This window comes from Ictalurus furcatus, chromosome 26 (assembly GCF_023375685.1).
Source record: "Ictalurus furcatus strain D&B chromosome 26, Billie_1.0, whole genome shotgun sequence".
In the NCBI taxonomy this organism is placed as follows: Eukaryota; Metazoa; Chordata; class Actinopteri; order Siluriformes; family Ictaluridae; genus Ictalurus; species Ictalurus furcatus.
In genome coordinates, this window is record NC_071280.1 from 13283635 (window position 1) to 13308807 (window position 25173).

General features: G+C 37.8%; 1 protein-coding gene across 1 annotated transcript in view; it reads left to right on the plus strand.

The window, feature by feature from the left end:
* Positions 1-25173, plus strand: part of LOC128602410 (glutamate receptor ionotropic, NMDA 2B-like) — a 47635-nt gene that overhangs the window by 11412 nt on the left and 11050 nt on the right. Inside the window, exons 2-10 of the mRNA XM_053616185.1 lie at positions 3606-3720; positions 4439-4683; positions 5772-5943; positions 8632-8785; positions 10983-11108; positions 12931-13160; positions 17353-17513; positions 19312-19499; positions 24784-25022. Of these exons, the coding sequence (XP_053472160.1) occupies positions 3606-3720; positions 4439-4683; positions 5772-5943; positions 8632-8785; positions 10983-11108; positions 12931-13160; positions 17353-17513; positions 19312-19499; positions 24784-25022 (1630 nt within the window). The remainder of the gene's footprint in view (positions 1-3605; positions 3721-4438; positions 4684-5771; positions 5944-8631; positions 8786-10982; positions 11109-12930; positions 13161-17352; positions 17514-19311; positions 19500-24783; positions 25023-25173) is intronic.

The following is a 25173-nucleotide window of genomic DNA, read 5'->3' on the forward strand; positions in this document are numbered from 1 at the left end:
ATTCACAGTCTTTTGGGTGTTTATCTCTGTATGGTACACTTTTATAAGCCTTGCTTAGTGCTTAGATCCATGGGCAGAGACCACTTGTTCAAAAACATCACTAACAAATGGTGACCTTACGGGTGTGATCCTCCAAACCATGTAAAATCTTCACTAACAGCTTACTAGATATAGCATGGCCAATGGATTTCCTCACAGCTTTGTAATTTAACCCACTTTAAGAAGTACGCAGTGAAGAACATCACACATGAACCAAAGCTAGCTAAGTGGTTAAGATGTTGGGCTACTGATTGGAACGTCATTAGTTCAAATCCCAGCACCACCAAGCTGCCACTGTTGGCGCCTTGAGCAAGGCCCTTAACCCTCAACTACTCAATTGTGTAAATGAGATAAATGTAAGTCGCTCTGGATAAGGGTGTCTGCCAAATGTCATCAATGTAAATGTATTTCCAAGCTCTTTGATGACACAAGTTCAGTACACATCTCTGAGTTTGGAAGTTGCAACCAGAACAAAACTATTTGGCCAGAAAAAAGATCATAAAAGAAGACAGAAGAAGAATTTTCATGACCTGAGTCCTGAATTGCAGTAGGAACATAGAGAAAATGCTATAGTGATTATAGTACTTAGCAAGGTTGTCTTCCTCTTTGTATTTTTTTTTTTTTTTGCATAATGATAAATGTTTTATATGTATAGTCACAGAACAATGGAGTGACTAGTTGTACCTGCTCAAGATCTGTTGTATAAGTGTCAGTACATATGAAAACAGTAATTGCCGTCAGTCATCTCAGCTAAATGGTACACAGTCTCAAATACCAAATCTCTTGTTTGAAACAATGGAAGCAAAAAAAAATGGTCATATTTGCTTGACATCATGTAGGAACTTGTGGGGGCATTGTTCATCCCAAAGAGTAGCACATGGCACTAGAACAAACTAGATAGAGATGCAAAGGCTGTCTTGGGTCATGACAACTTCTTCACAACCCCCTGCCAATAGCCGTGAGCCAGGTCTATAGTGGTGTAGAACATCCCTCCAGCAACACATGAAAGGAGATATGAATTTTTAAAAGCAATTCAACACAAAATCTTGCTCCCCACCAGAATTTTCACACTGCCAACTGGTACTCCTTGTGGTCTTACAAATGGCTTATTTAACCTTGACCATTTACTGTATTTATTCTTCAATAACCTTTTTTCTTTTTTAATCAGAACTTCACCAGATTTGATGATATTCAGTATATGATCTCCAAACAGTGCCCTCCAAACAGGCTTGCTTGAGTGAGCAATGCATAGTATAAGAAGTAAGGATTGTCTCTGCGGAACGTCCTTCCCTTTTTCATTCTGCCTATCATACAGTCTGAATCTATCAGCTTTGTCATCCTTCATTGCTTTTTTCTCTTCTTGACTGGAGGTTTGAGCAGCAGATTACGGAAGAGTGAGCTCAGTAGCTTAGGTTTCAGTTTGACATGGGGCATGCATGGGGAACGGCACTGCATTCAGAACAGCTGGGTAGCTTTAAAAGCAGTAGGTTTCACCTATAGATTTATTTTAACCTGTACTGACAGTTGCTTTGGCCTCTGGAGCCAAGAAAGGAATGGGGCTAATGATCATACAGGAGAAGTCATTGACTAAAATAATAAATTTACCACAAAAGTACAACACTATATTTGCCAAGTGAACGTCGGGTTGATCTGCTAATGCTCAGGTTCTTCGCAGGTGGGCTTCTTAGCTTATTGAACCCACTGAACATGTGTGACATTATGGTGGAGATGGGGTCTTTGGGCATCTCAATATGATCAAAAATTACAAAACTTTGCCAGGATGAAAATATGCACTTTGGTTTCCATTTCAGCTTCTGTAGCAGATTCTCTGTTGCGGCCAAATGCAGATATTTATGTAAATTATATACCTGAAGGCCACTCACCCAGAAAAGGACATTTTCACAAACATTGTGAAGAGTTATATGTGAAACAAGACATAACTACATCAAACTGATATGTTTCTTCGTAGTTATAAACATATCACGAAGAGCTAAGCATTAAAATGTAACTGAAGAAGTCCTTAAGGTTCTAACTAAAAGTTTTTTTTAAAAGAGTATAGGAAGCAAAGCATCTCAAGTCAAACCTGGGAATGAATCAGTTACATCTAACAAGGGCATGTAAAGGTTGCTTCACTAAAACCATCGTCTGTGTTCACAGGTGGCTAGACTGTGGAAGAATTGATGCAAGGGCACAGATTGCATGGTTCAGGTGCAGATAGCTGGGCTTGATTAGGTAAAGCAAGAGCATGTGAAAGAGAAGCAGCTAATGGAACAGTGTGTGTGTTTGGTTGTGTGTGAAGCAATAGGAGTAATGGAACCCAGTCCCACGGTTCAGTCACAGCATTCAGGAATACTGTAAATAATGAGAATAATAAAGATTCCTGCAGAAATCGCACATGTGCCTCAATAACCTGTGGCAGTCCAGTCACTCTGTCTGTGTGTCTGATAAATCAATGTGTAAGTCAGCATGCGTGGCACTTTCAGCATGGACAAATGTTATTCCTATAAGAGGCAACAATAATCTGTTTTGTACCTCAACACCTCGATGACTATAATGCAAAAGAGATTTCAAAGGAGCTCAGTAGAACAACATATTCAGATACAGATTTATTTTAATAGCAGTGTAAGCAATATCAATGACAACAATATCCAGTGTCAGTTTCACAGCAAAACTTTATTGCAGGAGCGCTAAGAAATAAAAATTAAAGCACAAGCATATCCGGTGTCATTTATCAAATGGGATTAACACAACTCTGACAATACAGAGAGAGATATAACATATGGATGCGCATATTAAGCAGGGGCATCTTAAAGGCATAGCAAACAATCTGACTATTACAACATACACCACAATAACAACACTCTGATGATGGCTGGGTGCTCACATAACAGCACAGCCCACACATACACACACCTGACAACAGACTGATTCACTGGCTCTGTCAAAAGTGGGTCAGTGGTTGCTTGTCACAAACTGTACAACAACACTGAGAAAAGGGGGAATGATTATGTTCTACAAATTCACTCTAATGTGGCTCTCTCAGTTTCTAGTCTTTATAGTGGATTATTATCTAGTTCATTTCAGGGCAGAAATGATGCATGTCCTCCACAAGACCTTTTTTTAGAAGGGCTGGGGAAAAAACAAGTCTATTATCACAGACCATCACCTTTATAAGTAGTCAAGGCGCTTATTGTTCTTATTCATTATACACCATTTCCCTGTTGGGATGACATTTGTGCTGTTTGCTCTGATCATGAGCGATGTCATGCCATTCTTTCTGGCTTTGCTACTTGAGGGGAACTGAACATTACTTGAGCAGGGGGTCAGCAGTTCAGTATCTGTCAAGACCTCCAGTGCTGAATCAGACTCTCTGCTATTGCAAGGACCTCAGTGACACATTTGTAATACAATATCACTGTATTACTGCTTCAGTGTTTCATAAGAGACAGGCTCTCCTTATGTTAAGATAGATTAACGTATTTATGATAACTGGTTAAGGATTCCCAAAGTCCAGCTCATATGGTTATGTATCTCTGTGAATTTTATTACTGATGTTGTGTCCTCAGATACCTCATGAATGTGACATTCGAGGGGCGCAATCTCTCCTTCAGCGAGGATGGCTACCAGATGCACCCCAAGCTGGTTATTATTTTGCTGGATAAGGAGAGACAGTGGGACAGGGTGAGTATTTATTTTCCATGCTTTCTTTCTCCTCTCGCTCTCTTTATCTGAGTCTCTAGAGAGTCCTCTAACCTCGCTTATAACAGCAGTGATATTTCGCCCTGTGTAGCTACACTAGTTCTTACGAGTGTTCTTGTCTTTAGTTTACTGTTGGTTCTCATGATTTGGTACTGGTAGCACTAGGCTAGCTGAGATTCACAGAAGCTAGCTATAGAGCATATAGAAAGTCACCCATTTGACCAGAATTCTGATGTATTCCTGCTAAATATAACATTTTGAATAAACCAAAACCACGGTTTGCCACCTACAGTATTTTTAGGCTTAAAGGCTGATGACACCCATTCCCATTGGTAGCAACCAAATCTCTTCACTTATCATTTGCTTAAAGTTAAACTTTACAATAAAGAAATGTGTTTGCTCACCCTGCCCAATTTTGTGTTGCAAACTGTTGCTTAAATTGCTGTATCTTGAAAAGTTTAATTCTAAATAAATGACTTCTGGTCACTTTATCACATCGTGCCACAGCTGGTGTGACAGTGGGTTAACACTTCTATAGAAAAATATCACCACCTGACATAATGCCTTAATCAGCCTACACAGTACTCTTTCTATCTTTCCACTTCCCATTATTCAGCCATACTCAAATTAATCCAGCCCTGACCTTTCTTGACTCTCTTATCTCACGCTTCCTCACTTGTCCTTAATCTCTCTCTAACCACTTTCCTTCTTCTTCTCTCATCCCCGTACTTCTCAGGTGGGTAAGTGGGAGAATGGCTCGCTGACCATGAAGTACCATGTGTGGCCACGCTTTGAGCTCTATTCAGACGCAGAAGAAAGGGATGATGACCACCTGTCTATCGTCACACTGGAGGAGGCCCCATTTGTTATCGTGGAGGATGTGGACCCCCTCAGTGGGACCTGCATGAGGAACACGGTTCCCTGCAGAAAACAGCTCAAAGCCCAGTAAGCATCCTGTCGATGTAGTTCACTACCGAGTGCAGGTTTTGACATGTTATGTGGGACTTTTTTTAAAAGGCAGTAGTCTATACAGACTTTACTGCTAATGATTTTTTTGGTAAAACTTCACTGAAAGGGCACCCACATGAATTATTTATGATAACCGGCATAAAGCTGTTTTAAATCGTATTCCAATAAACACTACAGTATATATTTTATACCTTTTCCAACTCCCCCGATAAGAAGTTGTATGTCAGATTATTGAATAGGATTGTGATAGATACTTCACAGAAAATGTGTTGCTAGTAAAAACAACCAATAATTATAATTTAGGGCTCTCTTTTGTTGTATCAAATATAGCAATGACACCTCAAGAGTTTTGGCATATGCTTTACACAAGTCCTACAAGAAGTCTTATAAGTTGTGTTATAAAGAAAAAAAAAAGGTTTTCCCAAAATTTGTGGTGTGAAGCAAAAACAGGCAAATTATTGTTATTGTTTTAATACTGCAATTAGGTGGGGCAATATGACAAAAATACAATGTCAAAAAAACCCAGTTTGCTACTTTGACAAGATCTAATAATGCATAACCACTGGTTGTTGACAGACAACCTCTATAATTGGTTGAAAACTCTCTTTTATGGATGTGAAACTCGAATTCCTGATGATACCATAGTTTGACGGAATTCCCACAGCAACCATAGCACATTGTCATATTTTAATGTCAACAAGAAGTGCCTCAAAAATCTTGAGGCCATTTGTCACACCAGGAAAGAAACTGTCTCAGCCTATCAGGGCTAAAACTCACTAACATGGATTGAAAAGTGCTTAAACAGAATATCAGCATGCTTATGAGAAAAGACTGCCATTAGAGCATAATGAAAGACTGAATGTCTTAGAGACAAATGTTCTCTGGTATAATGACCACAAAATCTGGACCTCGAAGGAACAGAGGAAAGTAATGTCATCGCAGTGTTTGTGCTGTTTTAGTTTTTTGTCTTGTTATTCATCGTTAACATCTCAAAACATCCCTTGTGTCATGGATATTTCCTCTTTTAAGCTGTCAGCTTATATGCTCCTTCCTTCATTTTTCAGAAACCAAACAGGAGATTCAGGGATCTATATCAAACGCTGTTGCAAGGGCTTCTGCATAGACATCCTCAAAAAGATCGCTAAATCTGTGAAGTTCACCTACGACCTCTACCTAGTGACCAATGGGAAACACGGCAAGAAGATCAATGGCACGTGGAACGGCATGGTGGGCGAGGTAGGGTTGTTCTTCCAAATACAAGTCAAAATACATTTCTCTGTGTCAAATAGTTCTGGCAGCATAGGCTAGGGAGAGAGATTTGCGTCTAGTGACTTGCGTCACGTTAATGAAATATTAAAGTTGCGGTCAGCGATTTTGAAGAAAACATTCCATAATGTTTCAGAGAAGTTTTTGTCATGTTGTAGCTGCTGTTAATAAAACCTGCTGAGAGGCGAAACTCCAGTCTCTGTAACACTCCAGGGTCTGGAAACAGGAGAAAAAATTAATTATGTGGACCCCCAGGATCCATCCAATCAAGGCCATGAGGCAGTTGATCATGTTTCCTGTCAATTCAAAAAGTTCCGCCTCGGGCACTATTCAGACATTGTACTGTACATCTTAGAAATAATGGTTCCTCAGTGATTTTTGGTCTAAGTTATTGGTTCTAGCTTTTTACTTGGAATCCTTAAAGGGTCATGAAACCCCCCTCTTTCAGCTCAAGTCTACCTCACAATCTTTTTGAAAAATGCTAATTAAATGGGCGTGGATGGCTGTGAGAAGAAGGGAGGGGAGTGGGCATGGCAGGGCAAGGCAGGAGAGGAAGAAGGTTAGGGTGCTGTCATGAATAATTAAGAGACAGCATCTTCTCATAAGCTAAGAACACGCCGTCTCATGAATAATTATGAGACACTGATGCGTCATCGAAGTACTATAGTACATTGCCACGTCACTGCCTCTGAGGATGACACGATGTAGTTTTTAAACCCGGAAGGCAAAATTAGTAGAAAAAAGCTCAAAATTAACCAGTTTTCTCCTACAGTTCAAATTAACAGATGCTAACATTGTCTTTTATGATGTGCGACACAAACACCTCTGTTAAAATCTCAGAAAATATAGTTTAGTATTTCATGTCTCTTTATAAGATTCTACCTAGAACCTTTAAGAGCTCCTAAAGAGAAATAAACTGAAGAATGCTTTATGGTGCTGGATTGATATTATTATTATATAATTTTTGCTTAAGTCCAACTTAGGAAAAGTGCCTTGAGGCATGGCTGTGGAGGGCTGCATGTATTTAACTTCAGCTAAATGTTTGCTACAATTGCAGACTGTACCTTTTAAACTGGAAAATGAATCATTTTATTCCACACAATGTGTTCAATTCTCCATTCCCCTTACTGCTGAAGCTCTTTTTCTCAGCTCTTCTGTCTTCACCATGGTTATTGAAAGACCCGATAAAGTCATCGATTCAAACAATGTGCAGTCTGTTCACTGAATAAGCACATTTCGTCTGATGCCTATTGAGTTCATCAGCACTAGTACAGCGAGATACTCCATTATGAAATGCCTGGTGTTGTGTAGAATCTGCCGTTGCTTCAGGTGATATTGGAATTGCTCATGCATGTGAGCCAATATTCGCATCAAGATGCCTATCAGAATAATTTAATTTGAAATGAGATGATCAGCATGCTCCCTGTGTTTCATCGAAGGAGAATTTGCAATGCTGTGATGCACAAACTGATATGGCTGTTGGAAGTCAAGGAGGGCGCAGGGTGCTTACTTTATTCAAGGAGACACAAAATATGTATAAGGATATTTTAAACTTGGATTAAAATTTCGACTCTTTTAAACTTAGAGGTAGAGTAATTAATGATCTAATATAATGCATGAGTGTTAGAAGATGAAGTTACTTAACTGAAGAAGGTATTACTCCATTTTATTTGCCTCCTTAATATTCATTTATTGGTCATTATTCTGGCTGGCATGTAATTTTGACAGAACATGAAGTGATTGTTGTTCAGGCTGGTAATGTGTCACTTAGCAGTCGTGAAAGTGCGAGAAAAAGAGTGTCGTGAAAAGAGAGAGTGAGTCAACAGCACGGAGACAGTACGAGAGTGATACGGATGGACAGAAGAGAAAGATATAGAGAGAGAGAGAGACAGCCAAAGCCAAAGTCCAGCTGGTATTTTAATTCAGATTAGAAATAATATCTGCTGCAGATCGCAGTTGCAGTCGTTTATATGATTGTGGCACATTCGTCTAACTCCTTTTCATTTAGAGTCATGTTAATTATCGTCACATCAGTCACAATGTTTGGGTAGGCTGCTGCTTTCGGCTGAACAGCTCACTGCTCAATAACTCTACGTGACTGCTGAGGATTTTTATAAGACATTTTTACACAAACACACATATTTCATGCAGAAGATAATATCAGTTGTTAAGTTAATGGGAATGAGAATGGCATCAGAGAGATAAAGAGAAAGTGTGGTAGTTAAGATAAGGCAAAGAGAGGCAGGGCAGTATCTCTGTAGCGTATATTTCACCTTATTAATTCAGTGTGGTGCATCCCATTTTCCTCTGTAGCCCAAGGCCTCTGATATTTAAAGCTAAATATACCTGAGCTGAAGAGGGGTCTAGGGAAGGGAAAAAAACAGATACAGAAGAAGGGCGAAGAAAAAAAACAAGGGTGTGACAATTTCCACATACTGTGACCCTGTGTAGTAACCTAATTTCTCCTTTAACTTCAGTCATTTTTGTGTGCTTTTCTCCTCTTTTTTCCTTTGTATATTTTGTGTTTTATTTGTTCTATTTCTGCCCTGTATTTTTCTTTCTTTTTTTAGGCAGCTGGTTTGTTCATGTATCTTAAAACTATGTCAGCTTTCCCTAACCTTATTTAATATATGACTCTTGCTCTCTCCCGTCCTGTAGGTGGTGTTTAAGAACGCTCACATGGCGGTGGGCTCTCTGACCATCAACGAGGAGAGGTCAGAAGTCATTGACTTCTCTGTCCCCTTCATAGAGACGGGCATTAGTGTCATGGTCTCACGTAGCAATGGCACCGTGTCTCCTTCTGCATTTTTAGGTGTGGAATAAAGCATACACACACATGCATACAGTACGTCCTCAGTATGTTTGGATGTTTGAAGTTCACACAGATCTGTTTAAAATCTGTTTTTATTATGAAATCATGTAGTTTGAAATTTGTTACAATACATTTCAAGAAAATCTGAGTGATGCTCTTTGCTCTTTTTCAAAAGCATTATTGAATTGTTAAAATACTGTATAAGAGCTAAGTATGGAAATGCATTCTGTTATTACACTCTATACCCAGACAAAGGGAGTGAACTTGGGTAGTTTTCTAATTTGCATATTCAAAGAATTTGTGTGACTTAAAATATAATATATCTACTGAACAGGCCACCCATAGGTATTAATCAAGAGCGTACTTTCTTCCACGCTCTCGTTTCCAGTGATAAACATTCAATAAACCAGTGAAGTAGTATTCCAGATAAGATCACTTATTCTGATGCCTCAACAAACACACTTCATTTACAAGACCCTCAACCTGTCTGCTGTAGAAAAGGTCAGGTGAATCGAGATTGACTGAGATAATAGAAAATCTTCAGACATACCTTTTTTTATTATTAATAAAAAAATATAATAAGTAGAGCACCAGTTCAGTGGATATGGAATAATATGAGATCAACAAGATAAGAAATGTTATAATCATTTAGCTAATATTTTGGATAAAATTTTTGTAGGTTTATTTCCTTTAAACTTTTTTTTTTTGTTACCACATGCAAGTAAAAGTTCAAAGTTTAAAGGAGCAATTTTTTAAGAGTCCTTTGCTGTCTGTAAGGTGTTGACAATAATATTGACAAGTCACCGCCCATCCCCGTAACTGACACTACTGCTTTGCTGAAACTACACACAGTGGATATCAGTAGTGTTCACACTCCTGTTAAACTTGAGTTTTTGTGATGGGAAAATTAAAACCAAGATAAATCATGCTTATTCCACTTTTAATGTGAAACAGTAACCTGCAAAATTCAAGTGAAAAACAAATACAAACGTTTTTTTTTGTTTTTTTTTAAAAGTAAAAATTTCACCTAAACTTAAACAATAACCCTTAACTAATACTTTGTTACAGCACTCAGGCTTTTTGGTCGAAAGTTTACCAACTTAGCACATCTTGATTTATAATTTTTATTCCACTCCTCTTTGCAAAAAAATGCTCCAAATCTAATTGTGTGGTGATCTCAGAGGCCTGCAGGTTTTGTTCCCAAATTAATTGGTATTTGGAGGTATCCATGATTCTGTCTGGCTTGACAAGGGCCCCAGTCCCAGCTAAAGAGATGCAGCCCCATAATGTGATGCTGCCACCACCATGCTTCACTGTAGATATGGTATTCTTTGGGTGATACACTCATGTTTTGTTTTTGCATCACATATATCTTTTAGAATTATGCCCAGTTCTACCTTGGTCTCATCAGACCATAACACAATTTGCCACATGGTTTGACAAGATTTTGGTGGGCTTGGATTATTTATTTATTTATTTATTTATTTATTTATTTTGTGAGAAAGGGCTTCCGTCTAGGCACCTTACCCCATAACCCAGATATGTGAAGAATGCAAGAGATTGTTGTCACATGCAGGGAGTGACGAGTACTTGTCAGATATTCCTGCATCTCCTTTAATGTTGCCATAAACCTCTAGCCAGCCTGTGATTGGTTATTCTGAGCACAGTCACAAGGGTGTGTAGACTTAAGTATGCATGTTATAGTAAGTTTTTTCCTTCTTCTTCTTCTTTTCCCTACAGTGTTTCTATTTGTTTTTCACTTGAATTTTGTTGGGTGCCATTAAAGGGGTAAAAAAGATATTTTTTACATCACTAAACCTGCAATGTTAACAGGGTTGTGTAGACTTTGTATATACACTGTATGCCTCATGAGTCACCTTTTCAAAAACTTGGCCATCTCTCTTGTGACTGGCCATGGAACTAGTTTCCAGGCAAGAAAAATCTGAAATAAACAAAATAACCAGATCTATTATGCGGCAATATTATGAATTACAGTTTTCCATCACACATTCAGAAGTGAGAATTTCTCAGGACATTTATAGCATCATTTGACATATATTGTTGTTTCTCTTTGCAATTCTTTATAGTCATTTTCTGAATTTAGACATCTGCCTCTCTGAGGATCAGTAACACTGGGTCAGAACTTCAGAACATCATATATATATATATATCTGTCTCCATTTTCTCTCTCTCTCAGAGCCGTTCAGTGCTGATGTGTGGGTGATGATGTTTGTGATGCTGCTGATCGTATCTGCTGTGGCAGTCTTTGTCTTTGAGTACTTCAGTCCAGTTGGCTATAACCGCTGTCTGGCGGATGGACGAGGTATGCATGCACTGACACACGCTTGCGTGTACATGGTGAGAGAACACCTATTAAACACCCAGACACATTATAGCCAGGATATCAAAAGCAAATCTGTCCATGCAAGTAAAATGTTGATGCCCATGCAGGTGGTGCATGTTCTTCCCATTATATTGAACCATCAGAGTGGGCTAAGATCTTTCTCTATAAAAAAAAGTATAGATTATATTTTAACACATAATCAGAGCTCAGTTTGAAAAGGGGAAGATGTAGGAGCTGTGCAACATGTTGCCATGGATATATTCAAAAAAGCCAATAAAATGCGAATATGTAAAAAACAAGAACATCCAAAAAAAAAAAAAAAAAAAACACAATTGCTAGCAACATTACTAGCTAGATTTCATTAAGTGTAAAAACTGTATTAATTGTAATAAAATAAATTGACAAAAAGTAAAAAAGTTAATCAAACTAATAATATGGAAAAGCAGTTACTGGCAGTGAAAGTGTACAGTGTGGCAATCCAAGGGTATTGTAACAAAAGAAACTCTGATATAAGCTAAAATCTCTAACGACATATTAAGTCTTAACCTATACCCATCTAGCATTCCCCTTGCAAATACTTTAAATTTCACCACTGCATGTAACATTGCAAAAATGTTTTAATTCACAGTTTTAATTCATTCAATTGTTAATGTTACAGTATGTAGAACATAAATACATTATTATCAGAACATAAATACATTATTCTTAATAACAAGATAACGTGTTCTAAACAGATACAAATACATATACATATAGGAGATGCTCTGTTATTTTTTGTTCTTTTAAGAAAGCTTGCCAGAAAGGTTCACAAGGCATCTAGTCATGACTAGTGATGTGCGTCAGAAATGGGATTCCACTGTACGCAACAGAAAAGTCATGCAAATTCATTATTTCATTAATTAATTCATTAGAAAATATCATGAGCAGCTACACGCAAAAATAGTGCTGGCATTTCTATATCTAGGTTTTCCAGTGTTACCTGAAGAATAGTGTGACAGTTTTCATTTCATTTTTATGAAAGAAAGAAACAAACAAATAAACAATCAAAAACATTCTGGTTTAGACCACACATATTTTGGGTCATAGGCTGCAGCCCCCTATACTGTGCAAAAAAAAACGCAAATGATGTCACACTATTACATTTAGTTGGCAGCCCTCCTTACATAAATCATCTACCTGCTTTGGATTTAAAACGCAATACAGATCCAGATAGCATCGCTGCATTAGCGCCTGTGGAATTTTAGGGGCGACAAGAAAAAAAAATCTTGCCAGACAGAATAACTCACTAATCAAATCAGACTTATTTGAATAGATATATGGTGAAACCAAACCATAGACAATGCTGCACTGTGCTGTGTTCAGGTAATCGCTTGGAGCTGAGAGACTACTGATTTCTCCTCTCGCCCCCAGGCCCATGTTTAATGACATGTCCCCATTACATAAGCCTGTTGTACTGTGCTGGAGCTTAAAAGCTATTCTAATTTTCCATAACTATAACACACTGTAGAGTCCTACTGTGTCTCTCTCTGTCTAGCCGTCTGAGAGAATTATGCCTTTTTCACCTCAAATTACTGTTTCAGCTCCTTCGGAATATGCTTATGCTTGCATCCATCTACTTATAAACAGCTTCTCTTTCTCTTTCCTTTTTTAAAATTACTATTCCCCCTAATCTCTGCTTTTGTGCTCACCATGTTTTACATCTCTCTCTCTCTCTCTCTCTCTCTCTCTCTCTCTCTCTCTCTCTCATGGTCTTGTTTCTTTCTTTCCGCTGCTCACTCTTGTTCATTTTCTCTGTCTTCAGAGCCAGGTGGTCCCTCGTTCACAATCGGAAAGGCCATATGGCTGCTCTGGGGTCTAGTCTTCAACAACTCTGTGCCTGTACAAAACCCCAAAGGCACCACCAGTAAGATAATGGTATCAGTGTGGGCCTTCTTTGCTGTGATCTTCCTGGCCAGTTACACTGCCAACCTGGCTGCTTTCATGATCCAAGAGGAGTACGTTGACCAGGTGTCTGGCCTCAGTGATAAGAAGGTACTGAGGATTTACCTATAAAACCCAGATTACTGGGGATAAGGCCAAGGGCTTTTCTGTCAGTACTGTGGGAGTGACCTTTAAACACTGGCCTTCACAGTTCAATAAATCAAGAATAATATTGCATATATTATTTACAGCCTAATTTCTCTAGAGCTAGCATAAGTTTATACTTTGATACAGTGAAGAAGGGTCATGTTTATCTGTATACGTATATATACTGAGCAAATGTCTTATATAAGCCATAAAAAATATATATGGACTTGTGAAACTATCAAAATAATGAAAAATGAAAAGGTTCTATGCATTAAATTATTAATTATTAGAAATAGCAATAAACAGTAAAAAATGAAAAATGGACATCTAAAATGTGTTCTTTTCTATTGACATACTGATGCAGGAGACATAAAATAAACATTTAAGACAACATTTACATTTAATTTACCTAAGCTTGAGAGTATCTTACTTTACCTTACCTTACCTTGGTTGTCGGTTATATAGTAATTGCACTGAACACTAACTCCTCAGCTCATTCTGCTTCTTGATTTGAACTCTTTGCACTAGCTACACTAATGTTTTTCTTGGTAGAGGTAGATCTTGTTTGGCCAGCTGTGAGACTCGGGGAAGGTGTCCCATCGCTACCAGCTGATTCCACTAAAGTGGACATTGATTATATAGAGGCATTGTAGTGTGGCTTTATTACCTCTACACTGAAAGCAGAAAATGAAAAAAGTTGATTATGTTCAAGGGCTATTAAAAGTACAGATGCTACATTAACATTTGAGGTTTCTGTAATTAATACCAATAATATTCCTTTAAAGACAACATACTCAGTATTCAAGAAATATCTTGGCTTCTATGCCCTCTAGTTTTGCCTGTAATTTTAATAATCCTGGGCTGTATTCTAGGCGACTTAAATTCGGAAATTACATCAGCATTTATGCAGGGAAGGTTTCTTTCAGATTTGGTTACATAGCTGCTTAAACCAATTTTTTTGGACTTCCCATTAGTATTTTGCAAATCACCTACATGTAGTTCACACTTCCGATGTTGGCAGATTTTTCTTGATTAAAAGCATCCGAAATGTCCGGGGTATTTCAATAACATCTTAACCACATTTAAACACAAGCACATACCTTTAATCCCTGAAAAAATCAGGGATTAAAAATGCTGACTGAATAAGATCTTGTTTTTTGGCTGTCAACTGTAATACAATGTAATATAAAACAGTCCCTCCAGGATGTTGCGATTGCAGAAGTTAATGCAAGATCAAAGAAAACACCGCAATATTTGGAGGATCTTGCCATTTTTCAAATTCTCCACAGATTTTCAGCAGATTTGGGCCAAGATGCATCATGTGACTAATTGCAATCTGCATTCAGCCAAAGCCCTCTTCGATTCACGTGCATCAAAAATGAGTAGAGCTAAAAGGTCTCATTTAGCAACAAAGATCACTGCAAAAGACTGTGAATAACAATTTAGTGCAATCGCAATTTCGCCAATTCAAGTAGTTTTTAGCAAAAAAGCACAAAAAACTCGCATCACAATTTTTTTTTAAAAGCTGCAGCAAAATAAAGCATTTAGGGCTGCAACAATCACAAAATAACTCTGTGAAATCCTGTATGGTCTGATAAAAGTGAAAAATAAGAAATACAAATATGATAAACTGTATGAATGAGAAGAAAACAAACACTGAAATAAACACCTAATAGGAGTCTAGCATGTATATATACACACACAACCCCAGTTCCAAAAAAGTTGGGATATGAACAGAATGCAATGATTTGCAAATCTCATAAGACCAACTGTTATTCACAACAGAACCTAGAAAACATATCAAATGTTTAAACTGAGTAGATGTACCATTTTAAGAAAGAAAATAAGGGAATTTTGAATTTGATGGCCGCAATACGTCTGAAAAAGTTGGGACAGGGCAACAAAAGGCTGGAAAAGTAAGTGTTACTAAAAAAGAAACAGCTGGAGGTTAATTGGCAACAGGTCAGTAACATGATTGGGTATAAAAAGAGCATCTTAGAGAGGCAGCGATTCACCAATCTGCGAAAAACTGTGTCTACAATTTGTGGAACAATTACAGAATAAATGTTCCTCAATGTAAAATTGCGAACACTATGTATATCTCATCATCTACAGTATATAATATCATCAAAAGTTTAAAAGATATCTGGAGAAATCTCTGTGCGCATGTGACAATATTGCATGCCCGGGAACTTTGGGCGCTCAGGCAGCACTGCGTTAAAAAGAGGGATGATTCTGTAATAGAAATCATTGCATGGGCTCAGAAACACCTCCAGAACTCTTTGTCTGTGAACACAGTTCGTCGTGCCATCCACAAATGCTGGTTAAAGCTCTATCATGCAAAGAAGAAGCCATATGTGAACATGATAAAGAAATGCTGCCGTCTTCTCTGGGCCAAAGCTCAAAAAAATTTTAAAATGGACTGAGTCAAAGTGGAAAATTGTTCTGTGGTCAGACGAATCAAAATTGGAAATTCTAGTCCTCTAAACTAAAGAGGACTAAAGAGGAGAGGGACCATCCGGCTTTTTATCAGCGCTCAGTTCAAAAGCCTGCATCTCTGATGGTATAGAGTGCATTAGTGCCTGTGAAATGGGCAGCTTGCACATCTGGAAAGGCATCATCAATGCTGAAAGGTATATACAGGTTTTAAAGCAACATCCAGATTCCATCCCATCTTTACTTCTGAGAGACTCTGCCTCTCTAAGATAATCTTTTTATACCCAATCATGTTACTGACCTGTTGCCAATTAACCTAACTAGTTGCAAAATGTTCCTCCAGCTGTTTTTTTTTAAAGTAACACTTAATTTTCCGGCCTTTTCTGGAAAGCCTTTTCTCTCCCCATCCCAACTTTTTTTAGATGTGTTTTGCGGCCATCAAATTCAAAGTTACTATATTTTTTTCTTAAAATGGTACATTTCCTCAGTTTAAACATTTGACAGGTTTTCTATGTTCTATTGTGAATAACATATGGGTTAATGAGATTTGCAAATCATTGCATTCTGTTTTTATTTATATTTTACACAGTGTCCCAACTTTTTTTGAATTGGGGTTGTAGCAACAAGAATAGCCATAGGTGAAATTATTATAATAACTGATGCCAATTTGATTTCATTTAATAATATATCTTCTAGCCTCATTATTTGGCAGCTCATAAAATAGCACTTGATCCAGTATATTTTATATTATTTTATTTTTTGTTTGAACTTAAGTAGCCTTAAGGTACTAAATCAAGTAGATGATATTTCAAACTGTCAAACTAATAATATAATGGCAATTTTTTGGCGATCCTCAAGAAAGAAAACTTTCTACAAAGAAACTGCATGCAACTAAGACACACATCTGTTTTCAGCTAACCATTTTCGTCAAATCCCATGGAGCTCTCCGAGTAACACTTTAGTCTGTAGTTCCTTTGAGGTCTGAATAACGAAGTGTACAATGAAACTTTGTTTTTTTTGAAAAGTTTTTTGTTATACAAACCACATAGTTCTTGCCACAAGACAAACTTTCAGGCTCTTGCATTAACATTATGGTTGTTGTTTTGACTTAGTTATACATGAGTTTAGTCAAATTAAGGAACTATTGGATGTTAAGGAACATTGGATGTATACTCTACGTTTGTCACTGTAAGTTCAGTTACAGTGCTTGTACTTGGCCTATGTGTTTGACATACACCAGTAGTCATTTGTGCTAATTGTTGTTTCTGCACCCATCCTACTTGCAGTATGCTCTTGTAGCTTTGCACTTGGCCTTTATAAATGAGAAATTATTGGGCTAATGGGAACTAGGTTACAGCTGCTAAAACAGGCAAGGAGAACTAACAAGGAGAATCTGTGGATGCCACTCAATAATTCATGTGGAGAGATTAAAAAAAAAAAAATTAATGCTGTATTTTTAAATGGTATTTGAGGATGCTGTATTTTTAAAATGCCATCACAGAGGATGTATTTGATAAAATGGGGGGAAAAAAGAAAAGAAAAAGAACTCAGGTAGTGTTTAAATATTATTTTGCACCCAACTGTTGAAAATACATTACTCCGTGTATGCTAGTGTTTCTGGATGAATGCAGGCTTAACTACCGTGTTCATACTGACTGACCTCTCTCTCTCTCTCTCTCTCTCTCTCTCTCTCTCTTTCTCTTTCTCTCTCTCCCTACAGTTCCAACGGCCAAATGACTTTTCTCCGCCATTCCGTTTTGGCACGGTTCCCAATGGCAGCACAGAGAGGAACATTAGGAACAACTACAAAGAGATGCACAGCTACATGACCAGCTTCCACCAGAAAAACGTAGACGAGGCCCTCCATAGCCTGAAAACAGGGTAAAAGAAAGAAAGAGGTTAAAAAAAACGCTACAAAAGTGTGTTGGGGGATGGAGAGAACAAGAGAGGGAGACAGTTAGGATATGATTGTGTGTGAGTGGGTGTTCAGTGGACACGTAGCTGCTAATAGCAACTGGAGAAGCCTGCGGCTGTTTGTTTAGAGATGAATAAACCACACATGTAACGTTTGTATGTTTCATCTATCAGATTCCACTTCTGATATACATAACATTCACATTTACACACTGTTCTGTATTGTACTACTACTAAAATAGGACACACACATTGTCAAAAGTATTGCAATATACCTCTATTTGCAGAGAAAATGTGTGAGAAGTGTTGAGTTCTACAACAAAGAGGAAAGTTACTGTATATGATGTGATTTATGAGGAATGTATGCCATTACAGCCACAGAAAATTCCCAAATCAACTGTGTATTCTATTTCAAACAACATGAAGGAGAATAAAAGGAGTGGAGAGAAGGGGAGGTTGGACAAATAACTCACTGAATATGGACAGTGTGCATTGAGACACTCATTTGTTCGTTAAAAAAAGGAGTGAATAGCAGTACCAAGGATGTTGTACCAAGGATCGTAATGTAAGGAATAAAACATGGGCCATGCAGGGAAAATAATCAGTGATGGGTTGGTGTGATGCCTGACTTGAAGCAGAGTTACTGTTATCACCTCAAAGTTGATTATTTCCTCTAAAAGCATCCACACCACAACACAAAGCCCTCTGTCCTGAAAACGTCCCTGTGGTGGTTACAGCTTTTTCTCTGACTCTTACAAAGCATTGACACTGGAGACGCCTTTCAAAAATGCTAAATAAATGTGTCCTCCCAGAATACACCACCATATCAATAGTGACCTATTATTAACCTATAAGTTAAGTCATTTTGGTGTGATTGGCCTCGCAGCTGCTCTTATAGAAAATGAATCCACATTTTCTGACCAATCAGATTTGAAATGTATCACCTCATAGTTTTTTTTTATATTGGTTTAGTTTCTTTGGAGGTGGTATAGAGCTTCTGCAATATTCTGGAGAATGTTCCTCTAAAGGCAGGTATCATATTCACTCTGAAATATGAAATTACAAGGACTTGGACTGGATTGGGTTGATTTTTATGTAAATATAGACCATTCTAGTGATTCAGATGGCTTCTGTTTTCCTTTGTAAACTAAAAGATAGCCTTGAGGACCAGATCTGTCTCTTTTAGCCATCAAGCCAATTCCCAGTTCTTCCTTAAAGGACCCAATGCCACCACATTTTCATCATCATCTCCCCAAAATTTATTTTAAACCAATGGTGGACCTATGTGTTACTGTATTCAATTTAACAATGAAAGAATTGTGCTATTCATAACATTTATGTCAGGTATTTTTTTTTTTTATTATTTACTACAGGATAATAAATAAATAAATAAATAAATAAATGAACAAACAAACAGCTGATTTAAAACTGCACTTTCTGATGTCAGGTATCTTGCTGTGGCTTGGACTTGTCTTATCATGCTCAGAACCAACACTCTACACAGCTGCCACAGGGCCAGTCACAGCCTCAGCAAGAAGTCCTTTGATTAGTAATGCAGTACATGGACTTTTTTAGTTTGTCATTTGCTAAATTAATCATTAATAAAATTACATCCCAAACATGGATTAATCACAGTCGAAAAAACACACTGCAGAATTCCATGACTTCTGGAGTTTAATTTATTTGGTCTGCCAAATAAAGCTGGCAGTTATTAGCTTCAGTCGATGCCCAAATTGATTAGCTTTCCTTTTTTTTTTCTTGACAGAAAATTGGATGCATTTATCTATGATGCTGCTGTGCTGAACTACATGGCGGGCAGAGATGAGGGCTGCAAGCTTGTGACAATCGGTAGTGGTTATATATTCGCTACCACAGGCTACGGCATTGCCATCCAGAAAGATTCTGGTTGGAAGAGACCTGTGGACCTGGCCATTCTGCAGCTATTTGGAGATGGTGAGAACTGCTATTTCATATACATATTTCATTTCTCACTTGAGCAATGCTGTTAGAATCATGTAGTGAATGCTGGCTACTGGAACACAACATAACCATTTATGATGTATTGATACTAATAGATTTAGTGATAATCACATTACAGACAGTAATACTGTAACTGTGGTGTATGTTGATTTTATAGCAGATAACCGTTCCTCACAAAAACACAGTGAGCTTAAATATGTTTACAATTCATCCAATAGCATTCTTATATTGATTGAGGTTCTTTGGAGGTGGTATAGAGCTTCTGCAATATTCCGAAGAACGTTCCTCTAATGGCAGGTATCATCATATTCACTCTGAAGTATGAAATGAGGACTTGGAATGGATTGGGTTGATTTTTATGTAAATATAGGCCATACTTGTGATAAAAATGGCTACTATTTCTCTTTGTGGTATACTAAAAGATATTACAAATGTATAAGCCATTCCACATCAAGTTGTATAGTCATTTGATAAATTATTTCCTGTTAGCAAATGGCTTAAAGGAAAGTAATGTAGCCACCGAACACTTTTTCACTGGATGTTAATTATGTAGTTCTCTCTCTTTCTCTCTCTCTCTCTCTCTCACACACACACACACACACACATACACACACACACACACACACACACACAGGGACTGGAACAAATAGCCTAATCAAACACTAACTATGCGGCAGCAATGTTACTAACAAACCCATTAATGTTAGCCAAGCTGCTGTAACAGGTGCTGAATAAAAAAAAAACACTAACTGCATGGTGCTAACTGTAGTCTTTGCTAGAGTGTCTGGTTCAGGTTCCGCATTGCTGTTGTTACCTTGTCCTCATTAACCTTAGTATTTGCATCATTAATTTTATTTTTTCCTTGAAATATTACTTAAAACTTGCTGTTTGCCAATCGATTACAAAATTTCTACATTTCCTCAAAAAAAATTCTTCAATAAATAATGAAAAATTTATTCAGCACAACCCTACACCAATGTTTTAACCAATATAATATTATATATATAATATATATATATATATATATATATATATATATATATATTATATATATATATATATAAAGATGCTGTAGCAGCCTTACTGTGCCATGATTGTATGTGTTCCATGTAACTTGTTAATATTCACACCTACCAGAAATACTCCAGTGATTTGTGAAAAAAATTGCCAGTACCGTTCTGCCAAAACTTATTTTGTATTATGGTAAACTTGTCAAGATAGACACCCTGAATAGAAGTTAGGCAAGTATTGCATGTAATATAACCTAGGAACCTAAGTTTATTACGATAAACTGCCTTAGAAAAGGGTTGAAGTAGCAAAATATGATTAACATACTTGACATGCAGAGATGTTTCAAATTGAACAAATAAATCAAAATGAGGGAAAACTAATATTTTAATTAATTATGGGCTAATATTGTTACCGCTAGTCTGCAGTTACATTCTAGCTCAGGGGTGGGCAATCTTATCCGGAAAGGGCCGGTGTGGGTGCAGGTTTTCATTCCAACCAAGTAGAAGCCACACCTGAATCTATTGAAAGCCAAGATCAACTGATTAAAAAGGTGGAATCAGGTATGCCTCCTGCTTGGTTGGAATGAAAAGCTGCACCTACACCGGCCCTTTCCAGATAAGATTGCCCACCCCTGTTCTAGCTCAATTCTTCTTCGCTGTCCATGTTTTGTTCACTCATTTTTGACCCTCTTCACTTACCACATTTCTTATTTGGTCACATGTCTACTCGATTAATTTCTATTGGTGCCACCTGGTCTTCATTTTCCACTTCCTTATTTAAGTTTTCCCTCTTGTCTTTGCAAGGTCTTGTATATCTCTCAGTAATTTTAAGCTGTGATTTGTATAATCTAGCTACAGTTTTTCACTGTGTATAAAATTCTCATGTTCTGATCCTGGTTTGCCCTTTTTGGAAAGATTATTGAATTGATTACAGAATTGCCTGCATCTACCCTTTGTTTTGACCTGTGCTTTGGATATTAACAATGCTTCTGGTAAAACCCCCTAATGAAACTTGGCAAGAGGAGTCATACCTCATTCCGGAGTCCTCCATGTTACATTTCATATATTTTCTTTCCTATTACTGTCGGATTGCTTGTGAGTTCATTTGCAAGTCGTGCATTATCCACAAACCTCTAGTTTCAAAATTCATAGTTATCAGGTGTTAGTAAATAATGCGAAGTGACCTCATACAAAAATCTTAGCTTGGAACTCAAAAGTATGTGTGAATAATACAACAAAGGTATATACGGTTAGTAAAAGAAGAGTGTTAGAGCTTTGGATTTTACTATGCCATGCCATTTCTACTGCTTTCGGTTAAATCCATTTAATGAGCCATCACTGATGTCATTCTCATTCTGAACAAATTCAAAGCTACACAAAGACTGTGGTTTTGTTCAATTTTGAGAACAAAAAGATCTTGTGAACAGATTTCCACATCAGGCATCATGCATGTACTGGCAAGTGTGTTTGATTGAACCAAAGAAAGTATTCTCTATTTAGCTTACATTATCCCTGGCCTAGTTACTGCACTGCCTTTGAGTGATTGCTTGCTTGCTCATGCATCCATATAAACATACACAGCTAGCGACATGTGTTAGCTTAGCAGCACAACAGCTGCCTGTTTGGGGGTCAGGTCTGTTGTCGGTGTACTCAGGTGTGTTACGTGTTATTTTGTAGCCGCTAGACATTATGTAATATTAGATAAGTGCCAGGACTGAGGACACAGGTGTATTGCTTGGTTACAAGTGAATTTGGGATGGTATGAAATGTGTGTGTGACATACTTGCAGCAGTGCACAGATAGCGTTTTTGTGCTTTCAATCTCCCTCTTCAGCTTTTTCTGACTTTCATACACATTCATTTCTGTCTGAAGGGAACAGACTACAATGCTCTAATGGGAGCATGGTTCTCCTTTACTCAGACAAGACCAATACACTGAGAGAAAGAAATGTCTCATAGGTCCTAGAGCCTATAACTCCTGTCCGAACTCTTCTCCTGCTCTCTTTAAGTAGGTCACTGTTAAAAAATTTGAGCTGTCTCTGAATGTCAGAATGTCTTTTCCAAGCATCTGTGTAGACTCTTTTTCTTTGGACATGATGTCAGAGGTCAGACTCTTTCAACGCTCTTGACTCCCATCCTTCCATCAAAACCTGGATTGTGTATTTGGTAGTTTTTTTTTTTTTTTTTAAAAGATGAAGTCTTTATTTGTCACGTATACATTACAGTACAGTGAAATTCTTTTCTAAGCATAGCCCGGCTTGTTAGGAAGTTGGGGTTAAAATGCAGGGTCAGCCAAGATACAGCACGTCTGGAGCAGATAGGGTTAAGGGCCTTGCTCAATGGCCCAACAGTAGCAGCTCGGTGGTGCTGGGGCTTGAACCCCCAACCTTGCCACACACCTCTGGACAAAGCACTGGAATCATGGATTTTGCATTAGTCACAGGCCCAATACAAATAGTTTTACTTATATGCGTTTTGGTACCAATGGGAACTAATGTTGGGACTAGACGCACTGTTTGTTTTGAGTAGTTATTGCAGTTAATACTGTATAAGCTGGTTAACCAAACAGCCAGTCAGACAATTCAACAATGTTAATATCCAGGTACTTTTTACATACTGGACATAGCTGGAAATGATCATGTAGTAGCCTTTACCATTATCACCAAGTTCTATTGGTTCCTGTTTTGGCCAGTTTTTGAATGTGCATGTGCAGTGGAAAACGACCCTTTGTCTCTATAAGAACAAGAGCCACATATGGAATCTGGTAAGGCATGGGAGTGGTATGACAAACATATTATACCATGATACTTGAAGACATTTCTATGATACATGATACTGTATATCTGCATCTGTTTGGTGCGCTTTGATCTGGTGATCATTTAATTGATTTATTTATTTTTAGTTGAACCCTAGCACTAGTGGAAACACTGGAAAACAACGGGAAAAAATCCCAGAGGTAAAAGTGCCAACACATGGTCTGTGAACTCTAGCTCTGGCAGTTCCTCAACCTCAGATTTGTACAGGACTGTTTTTTACAATTATTTATTATTAATTATTAGTTTTTTGTACCTGCACACAATATTCTCACACACATTTAGTTGGTTCTGTTTTCCAAAATATAAACAAACTAATAGCCCGGTGAACCTTTCTGACAAGCTTTCAAATAAATAACTAATTAAATAAATACACCATGTTTATATCTGTATTTATATCTGTTTAGAACACATGATGTGTTTACTCTAAATAATGTATTTATATTTGGTTACATCCTTGATGTCTGCAAAAAAAATTTTTTTAATGATTTACTTTTTTCAACTTTTTAAAATTAATTGTAAAGATTTAGTACATCTTTTTTAAAAATAAGTTTCTTCCACACAGTTTGCAATAGCTATGTATGACAAAATCTATGATATCTCTAAATGGTCCATTGTGACATAATTTATCACATTTATTGATATCATCATAGTGCCCAGCCCTAGTTATGGGGGCATGATCCTGTCCCTGCTTTGATGACTGCCAAGTCCTTAAGGTTGCCCCTTAGCTCCAGAAGCTAAATAACAAGTGACACTCATAATCAATCATTAATGAGGAAGCACTCCATTGGGAAAACATCCGGAGTAATGCAACATGACAAATGTTGTGTGTCTCAGGGGCCTTAATTTGTTTACCACACTCTGCATCAGACAACACATAAAGTTCTAAATACAAATAAACACGCATTAACGCAAAAACGTGAAATAGAACTCCAAGAGCGTATTAGCCATAAACACAATGGGAAAAAAAAACATTAATGTACATTTAAATAAATCCGTAAAATACACTCTCATGTTCTATTCAGACACATGTACAATGTGTCTCTAACACTCGCGCACACACACACATACACTTCAACTTGGATTACTACAATACTTCAGCTACAGTACAGACATTTTAACTCAAGGCAAAGACCTCACATACTTACTCATCTCTATTTCTCTCTGTCTACTCTCTCAACCTCTGTGTCCTTCACCCAAAATAAATCCCCTGACCTGCTGCCATTGTCACAACATTATTTCTTCTTTCCATAACCCATTCCTCCTTCACCTGGTCCCTCCCCAAAATCCTTATTCTCTCACTTTATAAAAAACTCCTTTTTTAATCTAAAAATCAATCCATTCCTCATCTTTCTCTTGCTTTCACCCCTTCTATTACACCTTTTTCGCCTCCATTTTTCTCTCTCTCTCTCTATCTCTCTCTTTCTCTCCACAGGTGAGATGGAGGAGCTGGAGGCACTGTGGTTGACTGGGATTTGTCACAATGAGAAGAATGAGGTGATGAGCAGCCAGCTGGACGTCGACAACATGGCCGGCGTCTTCTACATGCTGGGGGCGGCAATGGCACTGTCGCTCATCACCTTCATAGCTGAGCACCTGTTCTACTGGCAGCTACGCTTCTGCTTTATGGGCGTGTGTACGGGCAAGCCCGGCCTGACCTTCTCCATTAGCAGGGTGAGTTGATCCCTCATAGGGGCAGTGGTGGCTTAGTGGTTAAGGGTCTGGGTTACTAATCAGAAGGCCAGGGGTTCAAGCCCCAGCACTGCCAAGCTGCCACTGTTGGGCCCTTAGACCCTCTCTGCTCCAGGGGTGCTGTATCATGGCT